This window comes from Cupressus sempervirens, chromosome 11 (genome assembly GCF_028749045.1).
Source record: "Cupressus sempervirens isolate cs-2001-9-10 chromosome 11, ASM2874904v1, whole genome shotgun sequence".
Classification (NCBI taxonomy): Eukaryota; Viridiplantae; Streptophyta; class Pinopsida; order Cupressales; family Cupressaceae; genus Cupressus; species Cupressus sempervirens.
Genome location: NC_143128.1, coordinates 111,683,916 through 111,702,522, shown reverse-complemented (window position 1 = coordinate 111,702,522; position 18,607 = coordinate 111,683,916). Strand labels below are relative to the sequence as shown.

General features: G+C 35.3%; 1 protein-coding gene across 1 annotated transcript; it reads left to right on the top strand.

Moving 5' to 3' along the window:
- Nucleotides 1–7,165: 7,165 nt before the first annotated feature.
- Nucleotides 7,166–9,043, top strand: LOC149528483 (uncharacterized). Its single transcript, XM_089809382.1, has 3 exons — nt 7,166–7,461; nt 7,642–7,954; nt 8,572–9,043. Exons 1-3 carry the CDS (start codon nt 7,350–7,352, stop codon nt 8,573–8,575), a joined length of 429 nt encoding a protein of 142 aa, XP_089665508.1. The 5' UTR covers nt 7,166–7,349; the 3' UTR covers nt 8,576–9,043.
- The last annotated feature ends 9,564 nt before the right edge of the window (nt 9,044–18,607 follow it).

Genomic DNA, 18,607 nt, shown 5'->3' with positions numbered 1-18,607 from the left:
TGTAAAGATAAAGATACAACATCCTCAAATCCATTATACAAAGTACAGTAAAAATATATGAAACTATTCCCATACATGATACATCAATACATCCATAATGATAAAACATCTATCATAAAATCTAACCATCCATCATAATAATCCAAGAATATAGTGAAGGTAAATGCCAATCACGAAAAACTCCAGCCACGGTGACCACGAAACAGATCTCAATGGTAAGAGTAAAAGCACTACCACCCGATCGCGTGGAACCTAAATGGTCCACTCCCACCGCGCTGAGGAGATAGTCTCAAGTCCCAAATAGGATAACAAAACCTATAATCATAAATACTCTCTAAGTCCAAGAAATCCTATAAGTATGCTAACTCAAGGGTTCCTAAAAAGATCGACATCTAAATCCCAGAGGTACCACAAGACACGTAGGAAACCTAATATGCAAGCGGGAAAGTGTCATCGCAAAAGTCACGTAGAAGTTACCCGAGCAATCCCTTAGGAATCCCGGGTCCCTATTGATCCTGCGGCCACTAGTATCCTCTCGTACTGACGAGGCCTACTATGGAATGCAAGGTCGTAACCAAGCGTTCTCTCTACCCCATCCTAGTTTGTACTAGCACTCAAGGCATGGGAGAGAACATACAATTATCTTGTTAGGTTCATTTTCTCTCATTTAGTGTAAATGTTTTCACTTATTAAAAACGACTTACAATGGGTTTCTCAAGGCAGCCTCTTAGGGCTCCGACCCCCATTGCAAGCCACTTCCCGACTCTACACATAGATAACCTACCCTAGGCTCATGAAAACATAAATCAAAGAATCATAATAAAACCACCTCAGTCCTATAAAAGCAACTGAAAAACATCATAAAAGATAAGCCACAAAATTACATCAGTTCTTCATGAGCAACAGATAAGCATCAAATAACAATCACATGATCACGACAATTCTCTATCAGCAACTGAAGGTATCAATGATAGATCACAAAATCCAACGGTTCTCTAATAAGCAACCAGAAAGTATCCCAATAGTAAATTACAATACTGATCAAAGACTCCAAAATGGTCATCAAATATAACTGATCGAGACTTGAAAATGGTTAAGTCAAGTATCTCAAATACGTACATCTCAGCTTCACACAAAGAAACTGGAAAGCAATAACAAACAGTAAATACAATCATGTCATAGATCACTTCATCACATTACCATGGTCAGGTTAAGAAAGATCGAAACCAAATCATCATGACATCACATTCACAACCCCGAGCCTTTGGTAACAACCTAAACTGGTCAACGCTAAACCAACCCCAAAACATTCGAAGCACAAAGACAACATCAAAGTCTCAGAGATTGGATCTGAAAGTATATTATTTGAGTTAAGGTAAGGTTTATGTTTCAGTTTAATGTCGAATTTCAAGTAACAAAGTTTTCATATCTACCCCTTACGATTAACCCATTTCTATAATAACTTCCATTAAGTCAATCTTCCAAATCTACTATTTAATCAGATAATATTCATTATTAATTAACTTTAATTAAACTAATTTTAATTAAATTAATCAATAATCATTTGATCTAATTACTTATTTTAATCTATCCATTAATTGTTAATTTATTAATATTTAACCAAAATTATTAATAAATTAATATTTACAAACTATGTTAAATGCATTATTATTTAATTATTAAATATTAATAAAAATTAAAATCTTTATTAATTAAAAATATATATATTAAAAATTTATTAATTAAAATTTTTATATAATAATAAAATTTGTTTTTATAAATTATAAAAATTATATATATAAAAAAAAAAACCAAAAACATGTTTAAACATACGTTTATAGCCCGTCGGTTGAAGAGACCACTACGGTCTGCCGCAGGCCTGCGGTCGCAGGGCCTGCGGCGGTAGGTACTCTGTACCTACGGTCGCAGTACCTGGGACGCAGGTACTGTCGGCCCGCCGACAGTGGGGGTGGGTACGGGGTGATTCCCTCCCCCCCACTAAAAACAATTTTTTTTGTTTTATATAATATTTTTTTTTTAAAATTTAATTTTGTTTAAATATAAATATGCATATATAAATATATAGATTTATAAATATACTAATTCAAATCCTTTTTAATATATATAAACGTATAAATATATATTAAAGAATTGCCTCTTTTTTTATTATATATTGGTATAGAAATAAAGTCAACCATCCAAACTTCTAATCTAGAATTTCGGTATTAGATTCAACCCTTCCCATTTAAATCTCATGTATACAGAAGTTTATAAACAAGCATCTGATAAATTCCAATATCGTAATGTTTAAGTATTCCTCACAGAGAATTTCAGATTTACAAACCCCAGACACGAAGAAGACAGGAAAGGATAATTGCGTAATAAATCGATAATCGAAAACACAAGACCCTACCTGATCCTGATGCTATTATGCAATCTCCAGGAACTATAAAAGAATTCGCTCCTCTCAATAACCTTCCTCTGAAAAACTTTCTTGGTATCAGCTTTCTGAAATTCGCTTCCAAAAATTGTCTCTCCAAAAATTCCCGTCCAACTTCGTATATCTCAAAAATGAACCCCCAAAGTTGTGATAAGCAATTTCTCCTCAAATCGGGGCACTAATTGTGCGTTTACCCGAGAAGACTCTTTGCACAACTCAGTTAACTCCAAATTAACCTTTATTATCTTTTATTTTATTTTGCATTCAACTTTCATGCACATTAAGTTGAATTATTAAATAACTTTATTTAATATTCCACTTGACTTCTATTTTTAATTAATTTATTACTTTAATCTTATGTGCACTTTTAAGAAATTAAAATAACATTATTAATTTCTATAATTTAATCTTTTAATTTAATTCTCATATTTAAACTCATGCTTAGATCATGCGATCTAGAATTCTTAATAATTTAATATCTTTCAACTTTTAATTTATTTTAGAACTTAATTGATAACATATTTAATTAATTTAAATAACAATAATATTTAGCATTTATTTAAAAATGAACTCCAAATATATTATTATTAAATTAAATAAATATTACTCTGTTCTAAATTCATCCTTGAACTTTAATCTCCAAATTTAATTCTTTTAATTAATTAATTAATTAATTAAATATAAAGATATCATAATAATTCTCTATTAAATTAAATCATTAATTAATCTTTTTAATTAGACTTAATTAATAGAAAATACACCAAGGACTCATAAAGCAACATACGAAAACCCATCATAGAAAAATACATACCGAATCAAACAAAAGGGTTATAATCACGAAATTACATCATTTGATGTATTCGGAGGGTACTTAACTCAGATACTTGTCCTAATTATCAATTAGGACAATTGGCTAAAGGGTTTAGGATTTGGACTTAAGAGTTTATCTCCCCTCTTTTACCATTGAGACAGTGCGATAGGGTACGCTCATCCTGACAATTCAGGGAAGTCGATACCTGGTACCTGCAACCTGCATAAAATCCACGCCTGTACAAACACAATATTCTAAGCTAAACAGACAATGGCAGGAAGTAGTGCATCGTGTAGATCCCGACTAGCAGGTGACTACGACTCCCTTCCTTAACCATATCAGAAACACCATACATAAATAAAACAACACGCACACCATACACATGCAGTATGGGGTAAGTATCCATAAGAAGCACATGGAATAATAAACCATCTAACTAATCATCATCGATATCTGAAACCATTGAATAATCATCATACATGCATGAAATATAGAGTACCAAGTAATCTCATCATATAATAAATTGAGTGTAAACATCATTTGATAATCTCTAAAATAATAATACTAATCATCAAACATAAATTGGCCTAAAAGAGTTTGGCAATCATATCAGAAATGTAGCTCGAAAATGTAGACTAGGGGCAGGCACTACACCTAGAATCAGTCACCTGAAGGTTTTTGGCTCTCTTGCTCTTGTTTGGATCCCTGATGCTTCACACACCAAGTTGGATGCCAAGAGTGAGAAACTCATGCTTGCTGGATATAGCAGTCTTCATAAAGCCTATTGCTTGATCGATGTTGAGACATCTCGTCTCATCTATAGTCGTGATGTAGTCTTTGATGAGTAACGAGGACCATTCATGTCTGTTTCTCTTGTTCCTGATCCAACATACCAGCTTATGATGGATCATGATTTGGGAGTTTGGCTTCCATTAGGTCCACCTGCTGGGAGGGCTCTAGTAGCTCCTGCAGTTCCAGTTATTCCAGTGATATCTGTACAGACACCTCCAACTTCTCTTGCAGGATCACCTCGCTCTGTAGATGCTTCACCTGAGTTTGATTCTGATTCTTCTGATGAGGATCTTGTTGATCAATCATCTCCTAATACTACTGTTGATCATTCTTCTATCTGGCCTAAGTGGTGGGCTAAGAAACTTGCTGATCTTCATGATGATGAGCTCATTGATGGGAGAACTGCTCGAAAAAAGAGCAAACCTATAGATTCTGCTAACTTTGCTCTTATGACCAACATTCACAGTGTGTTTGAACCTCAAACATATTCTGAGGCTAAAGGAATTTCAGAGTCGGAACAGGCCATGACATTTGAACACCAGAGCCTATTGAAGAACAACACCTGGGTCCTTTATGATCTTCCACCACGGAAGAAATCCATTGGCTGCAAATGGGTCTACAAAATCAAATACAAGTCAAATGGTACTTTGGACAAGTATAAAGCTCATTTAGTGGCGAAGGGCTTTTCTAAGTCTGAGGGCATTGATTATGAGGAGACCTTTGCTCCTACTGCAAAGATGAGCACTAGATTAGTCCTAGCCGTAGCAACACAATTTGGTTGGAAGGTCCATCAGATGGACGTCAAGAGTGCTTTTGAATGGTGATCTTCATGAAAAATTCTACATGACTTAGCCTCTTGGTTTCAAGGTTGCTGGTAAAGACCATCAAGTTCTTAGATTGGTAAAAGCTCTCTATGGCTTGAAGTAGGCGCCTTGGGCATGGTATATCAAGATTGATAAGTACCTCAGTGCTCAAGGCTTCAAGAGGAGTTCTTCAGACTCAAATCTGTACATCAAGACTACTAACAGTGACATCATCCTTTTGGTTATTTATGTGGATGATTTGATCATCATTGGAAATTTCCACATCTTTGAATCAAACATAATTTATGCCAGTCTTTTGATATGATTGACCTTGGGCTCATGCATTATTGCCTAGGTGTTGAAGTTTGGCAACAGTCTTTTGGTATATTAATCTTTCAGTCCAAATATGCCAGGGCCCTGTTAGGCAAATTTCGAATGCAGGATTGCAAACTTGCATCTACATGTATGGAGAAAGGTCTCAAGTTATCAACAAAGTTTGATTCTTCTTCCATTGATGATACTACATACAGGCAATTGGTAGGCAATCTTATCTACCTCTTTGCTACTAGGCTTGATATTAGTTTCGCAATCAGCTATATTTCACACTTCATGACAACTCCTACAGCCGATCATTGGATGGCAACAAAACGTGTGCTTCGTTATGTGAAGGGCACTTCAAATTATGGACTTTTGTACTCTCGAATTTCTAATCATAAACTTAGTGGGTTCATGGATTTAGATTGGGCGGGCTCTGTTGATGATAAAAAGTTAACATCTGGATATGTGTTCAGTTTGGGATCCGGTGTAGTCACGTGGACCATCAAGAAGCAACAGACAATTTCTCTCTCTTCTACAGAGGCTGAATACAGAGGGACTGTTAAGGCAAGATGTGAAGCTGTTTGGCTTCGTTGAATGCTTGGGGATATGCAGATGTCACCAGCAGGACCGACTGTTTGTTGATAACAAAGGCGTTATCAAGTTAGCATGCAATCCAGTCTTCCATGAATGAACCAAGCATGTGGATGTTCACTGTCATTTACATATGACAACTGGTTGAAGACGACACTATAGATTTGTAGTATGTTCCTACCACAGATCAGACTACAGACATTGTCACCAAGCCTCTTGGTCTTGATAAGTTTGTCAAATTCAGAGGACAACTTAGAGTATTAGATAGATTAACCATTAAGGGAGGGTATTACAATAACAGATAAGTCGTCTATTATTAGTTAATGGTTATCTATTGTAAATATCTGAAGCTTTAATTTGCTTTCATTTTTTGCTTTCTCTAGAATAGAATGTTTCTATTATTTATGATCGTTTCCTAAGGAAACATTGTCTCATTCTTCTGTATATATTGACCTTTTAGTCTTTGTTAATACCAAGCAAGTATTTACCAATTACCTCGTAATATGGATGAGATTGACAACTATGTGTTTCTCTACCTTGACATGTATTTTAGTGGACACTAACATCTCCACACTTCTCCCTTGAGATGTGGTTCTTATGGTGAGGGATAATATAGATTGAAGCAGTGGATTGGGCATCCTATATTGGTGGCATCAGTGTCTCTCCATTGGTAACTTGAAAATTTGTCATTTTTTCTTGCTGTGCATAGATAGTGCTACTTAGTGGAAAGATCTTGCTTTTTGCTGCAAATTTGGGTGATGCCATTGCTGTAAATTAGAATACGCCTTCTAGTGCGACCTTGTTTGGTTTGATGACCATACTTTGCTTGCTGCTTCTGCTCTTCTCTAATTTTTGGTTGACTATGCACATCTTTCTCAACACTCGTGCTTGTGTGTTGACAAATTTCTAAATATAGTATCATTAGTTACTCCCTTTTGTGGCAGGGACCCTAAGAAAAACATCACTTGAACAGTTATCCAACAATATTGGAAAAATACTTCTTTAAACTCACATTCTTCTTTACATGCTATAAACAAGCTGTCCTACCACTCTTAAAGAGGGCTACTAGCTTATATGCTAGCATGTTGTTTTCATTTTGTATTTTCTATTTGTCAACATCTTTATTGTTAGTGTGCTATTTATATTTTGTATCTTTTATTATTAGTATGATGTTGTGGTGTAAGGGCTAACACCTTTTTATGTTGTTGGGTTTAATAACAAATATTTGGAAGATTGTTTAAAGAGAATTACCACCATTATAAATCCTAAGGTATAATCTTATTATTTTAACATTTCAATTATTTAGCCTTTTCTTAAAGGACTAGTGCTCTTTTTCATTGTCATTATCTTGGAGGTGAAAACACCAACATGAGAATTAGGCAAGCCCCTATATAATATAACCATTCCCACTCTTTCATGTGGATTAGGACAGATACAACTAAGAATTATACTCGTTATGCCAACATTTACTCAACCGGGGGAATTAATGGCCAAAGGGAAATTCCCTACTTGTGCGTGAACATGTTCTGGTGCTGCGGTGGCTTTCATTCCTTTACATGCGCAATCATTATTTGCTAGATCTGGCCATACAAAGATGTTGGGTGTGTCTGTTGTAGTGGATGGGCTCCTTTCTAGTCGGTTTGAGTATATTTCGAGTGCCAACGTTTTGTTGGGTGATGCTGATCGTCCGACCTCTTCTGTTGTGGGTAAGTCCGCTATTGTTGACACGTGTTTTGGCTCAGCTGGTTGGTGTTAGTCCCTCGGTTCCTTCCCTTCCTGTGGCGGCAGGTTCTGGGAAGGGCTTGATGTTTTCCCCTATTTCTGTCATGTGTTATCTTTGTCCGGAGGGATACAGAATTAGTCTCTGACCTCTTATTCTGCTGCAGGTAAGGAGATCCTGTGCGAGGCTGTTAAGTGGAAGGAGGTTGGTGTGAGGGGTTTGGGAGGAATCAAAGGGCTCACTCATTCTGTGTGCGTTGGCACGATTTTGGGGGTTGTAACTAAGCCCTCAGCTTCCAAACCCTTTCCAACTCATATCTCTATTTCAATCAATTTGGAGGATTCAATCAATTTGGAGGAAGATACTAACTCAGATATTCAACAACAGACTGCAACCCCTAAAGTGCATGCGGTTATCTACCGATTTAGGGGCTTTTGGCCCTCTCTAAAGGAGCTCCGCACTTGGATCTCCAAACATTGGTATCCATATTTTACTAAATCTATACAATTTTTTCCTTTGGTAAGAAGTTTTTTTTATAGCCAGATTTGATAACGCAAGTGATAGGAGAACCATTCTATGTGATCATTTCTTCACTTGGGAAAATCGTTTCTTTTTGATGATGAAACCTTGGCATGAGGACTTTAATCCCTACACTGAATCTTTTTGCAAAATGCTTATCTAGGTACATCTTCCTAACTTTCCTCTTCATCTCTGGCATGATTTTGTTCTTGAGGAAGTTGATGAGGCTTTAGGTGGTTTCTTAATGGTGGACTTAGAATCTTCTAACATGTTGCATTCTTCCTATGCACAAATTCTTGTTGATATCTATGCTTCCAAAGACCTTCCAATGAAGATTAGACTATGTAATCTTGTTGGCTCTTGGATCTAATATTTAGATTATGAAGGTCTTACGTTTAGATGGGGGAAATGATTCAATATTGGTTATGTTGTGGCAAAGTGCGAGTCTAAAAAATAATAATTTAAGAAGCCCTCCTCTTGGTGGAAGGGTGCTTTGTTGCAGCATTATACGATAGTTAAGAAGCTTAGATTAGATGGGAAAGTCCCCTTAGATGATATTGGTGTTTTTCAATGACAGGTAGCTGTGATTGTCCTTGCTCGCGATCATACAATTTTCAGTCATCCGTCTACTGGTGATGTGCCCCTCCTATGGCTTGCTTTGTGCTATTTTAGTTGCTACTGATTCTGAACAGATTTTGATCGTTGCTGCTGGCTCTTACTAGCATGGTGTTGGCGAGTCTACTTTGGTGTTCGATGGAAAAATTACGGTTAAAGGAAAGAGTTCAAAGAAGTTTCCCTCTCATGCTTCCCCTAATTCCCACACGTTGGGGGTTAAGGGGAAACCACAATTCTGGTGTCTTTTTCTCTTTGTAGGGTGATCAGATTATTATGGACTTATCTTTTCTTTGATCACCAATTTGTCTTGGTGGGGGTTATCGGTTGTTTGACACTCCCTTCTCTGTCTATGTTTCGTTGCGTCTCAGGCTTGTATTTCCATGAAGAACATATTGTAATCTTTCAAGCCAGTTTGGGTGTTGTTTAGCTTTGCACTTGCTTTGTATTGGAGTTTTAGAGACCCTTCAAAACTAGTTTTTCTTAATAAAAAACATCAACAAATAGTCTAAGAATTTGAATAGGCAAAAAACATCGAACTATGTAGATTTTTTGGTTGTGATTTTGGGAAATAGACACACATAACTATGTGAGTGCATTTCTAAATAGTTTTGGTTGGTTCTAACGCCCTCAAGATTAGAAAACCTTTCTACATAGTCCAACATTTTTAATTCTAAATCACAAATACATGTTTCTTTGAATCTCTTTTGGAATCTAAGCTTCTGTTGTAATGTCCCCACTAATAGGTTTAGTTAGGGACAAGTAATACCTGCAAAATAAATGTTAGAATCACAATAATAATAAAACTAACTATATTATTCTCCCCTCTAAGTTAACCCCAATCTTAAGGATGTCTCTAGGTCACGTTTTTTAGCTCATAGCTACCTTGTTGTCATCCTGGGAGCACACCCCTTAAGATTCTTCTTGGACGAGCATCCTCTATCCAAGGCCAACGACATATGCATATATTTGACAACATCAAAATATTCTAGCACATCGATTATCGGCCATGACAGATAATGGAGATCTTAATATCTCCATGCTCTATGCTCCATGCTTCGATATCAAATCTTGGCCATGGCGGACAATGTAGATATTAATATCTCACATGCTCCATGCTTCGAGTTCACATTGATTCTCGACCATAGCGGACAATGGAGATCTTAATATCTCACATGCTCCATGCTTCAAGTCTCATTAATATCCATGGTGTTAACCCCATGAGTTAACACAATATTATCCACAAGTATGGTTCATAAATAAATTCATGAATATAATTAAACAAATATAATTCATAAACATACCTTTCTTACCTTCTTCTTTTCCAAGAGTCCCAACCTTTCATAATACAAATCCTTTGGAAAGTCACAACACTTGATAGTTATAATTCTTTTGAAAAGTCACAACACTTCATAACTAAAATCCTTTGGAAAAATCTCAATACTTTATAATCACAATATTTTTAAAGAGTCACAACTATTCATAATTATTACCCTTGCAAAGGTTCACATCCTTTCAATATCATTCATACCTTTTCAAAAAGTCACTTCTTTATTTTCTTCATGATATTACTTTACCATTTTTCCTTTTTGAACTCCTCTCGTCCTTTTCCTTTTTTCCCCCCTCTCTAAAATAAACTCTTCTCCCTTTTATATCTTAATTCTAAGAAGTTGTGTCTATTTGTTAAGCATCTCTTGACTTTTCATGAGATTTAGTTAATTTATATTATTCTATGTTATATTATTTATTTACTAACTTATTTATGTTTTTAATTATTTGTTATTAAATTCTATTTAGAAAGTTAACATTCTTTCTACAATATTGTCTCTTGTATTTAATTTAGTTTCTTTATTTACTCATTGAAATTTTATTATTTTTTAATTATATAAAGTATCATACTAAATATTATTTCATTAATAATATAGATTAAAAAATTATTATTTCCTAGAATTATATTTTAGTATTAGTTTTAATATAAATTTATTATCATTGTTCATTTATTAACATTGTATTATCTAATTATTATTAAAATTCTATCTTAAAATGGGGATATGACATCTGTTTTGGTTTTTAAGTATGTCACTATTTATGTTGGAAGTTATCAATCTTTCGATCTAGTTCATTTACACATTCTTCACAATCACAATCTTATAGCAATAAAAATGAGTTATTAATCCATAGAGTGTTTAACTCTCCTAATAGGATTTTAGCTAAACCTACTTTATGCTTGTAATGATATACCCAAATGAAGGTTTGAGATCTTAGTTCACATTCCTAAGCTAGGATCTTATTTTCCACATATCAACTTCTAAATCAAGATTAACTTTGATGATATGATTTTGGAATCATTTGATGACAATAATGTAAGTAACAATAACTAATTAGATAATAGTTAGGTATTAATAATTTGCAATGTGCTTAGACAATGACTAAAATTTAATATTTTATTTGTAAAAAATGATGATAATATAGGTAAAAAGTAGCATTAATAAGTAGAGTGTTCATCGTAAAGAGGAACACCAACTCTCTGGTTATAAGGATTTTGGAGTTGGATGTAAAACCATAATCCTAAACACAAAAATTACAAGTGGTAATATTCATTCATTCCTCCTTTTTAAAGGGACATATATATATATATATATATATATATATATATATATATATATATATTTGATGAATAGTCCTTTTCAATTAATAAAATTTACTAAGATTACAATTCACAAAAAAGGGGCCGGGGGATACAGGATCACCCCGCGAATGAGTTCAAACGGTCGAAGCTGAAATAAACAACATGGCCGCAGCCAGAAACTATAAACTATTCATCAATTTTTTTTTTATAAACAACCTCAAGCTGCCAAGGTAGTACCAGCAGAGGGAGGAGGATCATCTTTATGAGGAAATCTCCACACATCAGTGGGATTGTGAGGCGGACTGGGAACAGTCCAGCCATCAGCAGCATCTGCAGGATTTGGGGTAGTCGCAGTCTCCGCATCCTTCTTGTCTGGCTGCAGAGGAGAAATTGCCAAGGCCAGCCGAGGAAACTTGCCAGAGTGCGCCCGTCCAGGGGGAGGAGCTGGAGACCGACCAGAAGCTCGCCGAGGGGGGGGAGCCGGGGACCAGCCAGAATCACCACGCGGTGGGGAAGCGGAGCGACGCCTCCAACCGCCATGACCACCGCTGGGAGAGCGGTGGCAGGGACCCTGGGAGCGCGGCGTGTGTGAATGGCGACCAAAGGACTGGCGTCAGGAACGACGACCGCGAGATGAGGAGGCATCGGTTGAGGCATCCGAAGGCACTTTGGCAATGGTGCAAGGAGCATTGCCCCAATGATTTAACAATTCCTGTAAGTGGGCAACCTCCAAGGCAACTTTATTAGCTTGCACCTGTATCTGCATAATGACATTGTTACAAATGCATGCTTTAGTGTACATTGCAATGTTAACATCCAAAAAATTGTGAGTGAATAAAACTGCATTCCTATCTTTCCATAGAGAAAACAAAATTTCCATCCTGAAAGTATGCCAAATTTGGGAGAACTTTTGAGGAAATATGGGGGAATCACCCAGCAGGATCATGTGCCATGAAAAAGGTTCGGGCCTGAAAGACTTGAAAAAATCATGAATCCAGTGCCAATAATTTTGAGCACGCTTGCAAAACCAAAAAATATGCAAAAGGACTCAGGTTGGCCACAGAAGGGGCATCTGGGATCAAGAACCCCAATGTGCTTGAGCCGAGGCCCCAGGGGAAGACCTTGGAAGGCAAGGCACCAAGCAAAGTGAGCAATCTAAGGTTCTGTAATGGCACTCCAAATGGTGTTGAACCGTTTTCTCCATTGAGAAAGCGAAGAATGCAAATGCCACCGTTGATCTCTAAGAGGTTTATGTCTAAATAAGAGCACAATCAATGTATTAGATAAGAAACCAAAGGGATATATTCAATGTATTAGATAGATTATTTTTATCACATTGTTGATCTCTAAGAGGTTTATGTCTAAATAAGAGCACCCATAAAGTTTTCTAGGTATGGGGATTTATTGCACCATATGAAACAACCTCCAGAATTCTAGAAGTTGGCTCTTCATTCTTTTGGGGCTTGAATCAGGGAAGAAGACTTTCCTCAAAATATATGTTAGGCTAATGGGGTAGTGGCAATGCAAAGCTTTCATAACAATTTGAAAACATGTAAAGTGTCTCTCATTATTTTGGAATCAACTCTTTTGTGATTTTAAGAAATATCTTTCTAAGTACTACCTTTCATCATGCCTCTGACCAGGGTCTCTAGTTCTTCCTAGACTTCTTTGGTTTATGGAGCCAACACTTCGCCTTCTATGTCTGGGTCTCTTCTAGTGTGTCCTTATCTTGGTCTAGTCCGCAATCTGGGGGAAACTCACTGCCTCTTGCATTTGACTATCTCTGCTGGTCCAGTGGTGAAGATTGTTTGTCCTACGAATTGATATCGATGGTGAGCATTTGTCCTTCGATCCTTGTTCAACGCCTGTTCTTCCTTCACTTGTGTCCACACCCTCAGTGGTGGGTGGGTTTTCTCTTGTGGTAGTGGGTTTGGGTGCTTCTACCCAAACTTTTGATGTAAATGGTTGCCCTGCTGCTAAGAGAATGCTTGCGACTGATCGTTTGCCTAGAGGGAGGGGTCAGAGTCTTCTGGCTTCGAGGATTGTTTCTAGGCACAAAAAAAGATATAGTCTGAGAAGAGTGGTCCCTTTCCCATGTGTAGGTCTATCATTGTGATTATTTTTTAACTGGGAAGATCATTTAATATTGATGGTTAATTAAACCATTACATCCTGATTTCTTCCCCTCTTTTGAAACTTCCAATAAATGCCTATTTGGATCGGACTCCCCTATCTCCCCCTTTGTCTATGAGTTGATTCTCTTGTGGAGGAAATGGGTTAGGCTCTTGGAAACTTTTTGGATGGTGGATGAGGACTCTTCTATAATTTTTCATTTTACATTTTCCCCTATGTTCGTGGATGTTGATGTTTGAAAAGCCTGCAAAGATTAGACTTACAATTTCTAAGGGTATTTGAATGTAACATTTGGACTATGAAGGGATTCACTTCAAGTGTAGAAGATGCTTCAAAAAATGGTCGCGTGGCAGCTCAATATGAGCTATAGAAAATGAAAAGATCTACCTCATGGTAGAAAGGTTCTTTAGCGCAACATTAGACGTTGGAGAAGATTTCTTCTGAGAGGAGCATCTCATCCTCTTGTTGGTTTGACATTAGATGGTGGTTCTATTGAGGCATGCACCCTATTGCAGGGGGGAAGATCATGTTGGTTTCAAACCCATTGTTTCACAATTTTTTGATGTCTGTAATAGGGCTAATGGCTGTGCTCTTACTATTAAGTGTTGATGATGTTATTTTTTTGGCTTCTATTGGGCTTGTCTATTAGGTGGTTTCTAGCTCTTCCCTTGGTTCTTCTTAGGGTGTTGCTACCCTTTCGGGCATGTAAGTGTTGAGATTATAATGCTTCTATGATCCCCTCCTATGTGTTCTAGGAATCTAGTGCTGAATTCTTTGGATTAGCAAGATGATGTTGCTAAGGTGGAAGAGGGTTGGATTACAATAAAAGACGAAAAAAAATCTTCTTCACCCTCTTCCAATACAACCCTTTGTTCTTATCAAAACAAAACTAAAGGGAGATATTAATTTTTTGTGGGTTTTTGAGATGGAATTTTCTCTAGTTCTTTCTTAGGCATCTGACTACATGTGGGTTTCTTTGTGAAATGCTTGGAAAAACCCTTATCTTGGTCTTTACTTGTTTCATGTTTTAAGCTTTCAAGGATTATCTTTTGTGACCATTTTGTACTTAGTTTCAGGGTCCCATCAATTCTTGTTTTTACATCAATTAAAAACATTTTGAAACCTTCTTAGAGAGCTTTCATAGTGCCTACGCTTTTTAGACTCAAGTATCAATTACCTTCTTAGATAAGGATACAATGTACTCCAAACCCTCTATTTTTGGAAAGGAGAACAAATCATACAAAGTAACTAAGGCAAAATGTAATGTTCAAATCTTAATCATGGGAAACACTTAAACGGCTCAAAATAAAAGTATACATTTCTCTAAAAAATTATCTTTATGAGAAGAGAGACACAATGTAGGACTTCTTCCATACTAGAATGGGACCAAGTACAAAGTGCAATGCTTAAGATCTAAACTGAAATAGTTTCTACAAGGGTATGCTAAATGTATTTACATTCCAAGTTTCACAAGTTGACTATTCTAGAGTCAATTGGTGTGATTTTTCTTCTATTATAAAAACATGCAAAGGAGTAAGAGACACACATGGCTAACGAGTTTTTTGGATAAGTGGAAGAAATAGAGACCAACATAAGCAAATATAACTTGTTATAAAAATTACCAACACAAAATATATTAATAACGAGTAAAAGAAAGTCTAAAATTGTACAAACTCAGTAATTTATTAAATGAATGTGGTAAGAGTAGAAAATAGGTCACACATTACCTATGCTACAAAATACATCCCCTTGTTGAACATAGTAAATTTACAAAAATTGAAGAGTTTGTGCAAAGAAATATTATTAGAGATATCTCCTTTTACATTTATAGATCAAGATTTTTATGGATAATATTATATGATTTTTACATGATAGCAATGTCTTTGTTTAATTATGATATTGGTTGGAACAATCTTCAAACTGATTTTTTTTACATAACTAAACTTTATGCTCATGATATAGGCACCAACTAGACTTTCCTTAACTAAATCAGCACCATTGAATATTGACTTACTAATTCCCTTTGTGACAAGTGATCTTCTACCACAAGCAACCATCTTTCCCTTAAAATTGACCCCACAATGTCCTTTAAAAAAATATTTTATCCTATGCTATGTGAGGCCAAACGATTTGAAACATGAGAGAATGTGATGACAGGCGTCACTTAGGTAGAAACTCTTACAAATGGTTTTGGGATATTTTTGGGTTCCATTATTCTGCCACATATCCCAGACATGGGTTAATAAAGAATGACAACTTTGAGAGACTAAATGAGTGGAATACAACCATGTGTTCAGAGAAATGAAGGAAGACCTTGATCATTGAGAATATTTAGTTGGAGAGATGACTATTATAAGACATCCACCAATTTTCAAAGTTATAAGGGATCTCTCCCTACTTTTAAATAATCTAGAATATTTGCATGTGTGTTCCATTGTCTTATCCATTTGGTACACTTTCATTCACCAACTCATGATTGACACCTCATATCAAATCTTTTCAATGAGAAATGAAGAAAAGGAATGCTTGTGGCACATCATCTCTCTCACAAACATTTCTTCTAGATCGGGGATTTTGAAGTTAGAAATCACATTGATAATTTTGGAGAAATGAAAATACACCTTCAACTTGCTTAATAAATAAGGACATTGACAGAGCAATGGTTCTTCAACATAAAACAACTTAGATTAGCAACCAAAGAAAAAAGAAGTACAAGATCTTTAACATGAAATAACCATTCCAAAGATTAAAAAATCTTGGTGAGCATTAAAAAAGAACTACTACATCATAAAAAACAACAACATTAAAAAGTACCATACCCAGTTGTACCATCTTAAAAGCGAAACATTTTCATTTAAGACTTTTTAGCCCTCCGTAGTGTGTTTTGTAACATCACGATCACATTTTTTGTTTAATTACTTAAATCAAGTTTCTTTTGTCTTCCAACCTTCTCAAAACTTTATGTTGGCACCGATTTCTATGCTTTGATTCACCAACTCATGATTGACACACCATATTGAATATTTTCAATGAGAAATGAAAAAAATGAATGCTTGTGACACATCATCTTTCTCACAAATATTTCTTTTAGATTGGTGATTTTGAAGTTAGAAATCACTTTGATTAATTTAGAGAAATGAAAATACACCTTCAACTTGCTAAATAAATAAGGACACTGACTAGGCAATGGTCCTTCAACATAATTTTTTTTTAGAATAAAAACCAAAGAAAAAAGAAGTACGAGACCTTTGACATGAAATAACCATTCCAAAGATTAAATTTTTTGGTGAGCACTCAAAAAAAACTACTATTGTTGGCAATTTGGCTAGGTTAGGTAGTATGAGGTTGTCATTTATGAAAACATATAAGTCATATGAAGTGAGAAAAGCATAAAGATACATTTTTGGTTGTTAGACTTAGAAAATTGTCTAAGTATCACAAAGTTTATTTGGCAATACAGTTAGAGTTTTTCCTGGCGTAGCTCACAAAAGTATAGACTAAGACAATACTATTGGTAGGAGCACAAGGTAGTATGAACAATATAGTCAAATTTATTGTAGTTTTTCTAGTCGTAGTAATGAGCCGAGTGAATATGACATATCTAAGGAAACAAATATTTTATGTTAAGGAACTATTTTGTTTATCAAAATAATTACTTGACTAATTAGGAATGACATCCTAGATGTTAACCCTAGGTGGGCAAGGTATAGTTTTACATATTGGAAAACATGTAAAGGAAAGAAGTTTGACTAGACATACATTTCGATATAAAGAAAAGATGTTGTAATGTGAAGTTGTGTAGTTTTCATTATGATAAGTATGCAAATATTTTGTAATATGAACTTTGATGGTAAAGCAGTAAAAGGAAGAGTATGAAAAAATGATACAACAAGCTACAAAGGTCATATTAGATATTGAATATATCAACAATTATAATGAGGTTTTTGTATCTACTATTTTGTAATTTGTATATCATTGTAAATTGAATGTTTGGGTAGTGGGCTCAACTTGCATACATTCCATAATTGTAATAACAACTCCTAATAGGATTGAGGCTTCTAACAAAGCCTAGTCTCTAACAAGGATCAAGACACTATATAGATGTAATAAACTCCTAAAGGGTCAATATCTTTCATAAGATACTTTTGATTAGTGGATCATATTGTGGGTACCATCCACACTAGGACTTTCCCTTGGCTAGGGTTTCCCTAGTTAACAAAATATGGTGTTATGTGTTGCATTATTTTATAGTTGTGTTTATTGTTCAGCTTAATTATTTTATTCATTTATGCAAGTTCTAATATTGTTAATGATATCCACAATTGAGAAAAAGTTTGTAAAATTATGTTTCACCCCCCTCTTAGTATTTCCTATTTCTAACAATTTGTATCAGAGCACAATTACTTAGACGAGGATTAACATCTTTAGTAAGATCTTTATGGATATGGATCAGTTATAGAAGAACTTCAAAAAAGGTCTCGAACAATTTGATGTACTTACAAAAGAAAGAGATACCTTAAAAGACAAGTATGACGATGTTAAGGATTACATTGAGAAGCTAAAGGTCAAGATAGGATATATCAGATCGAAGAAAGAATCCAAAGATTAGACCAAAGATTGCAATAATTTTCATGGCTTAAGAAGGAGAATGAGATCCTGAAGCATGAGCTAAAGATTACAAATCTAAAGTTAAGCCTAAAGGATGATGACAAGGAAATTGAATCAACTATGAGATCAGAGAATGTAGATTTTGAATCAAAACTTGCAAAGATGACATATGAACTTGAATCATCGAAGTTGCAATATGTAGAACTTGAGAAATATAATGCAATTGTGAAATGACAGCTAACATACAGGGATTTTTTTAGTGGCGATTATTCGCCAATTGGCGAATATGTCCCAATCAAGCTATAGAAATTGGCAAAAAAAAACATCATATACTAGTTGACCGATTCCCCCAAATTTTATAAAATACTCATATAGTGGTCGGAACGTTCGCCACTATTATTACGTAATTTCAGTTTGGTAGTCGGGTTCTTCGCCCATATTTCTCTTTAATGTTTACTCTTATTCACCACAAAATTAATTGAGTGTCTCTTTCGATGATCATCATTCGCCAAATTCCCATTTTCCTGTGTGAAATTTTTATTTGTCCTAGGACCTAATTCACCATGCATCACACACAATGGGGTCCCAAATTCTCGCCCTATTCACCCACTCGATTACTTGAAATTACGTA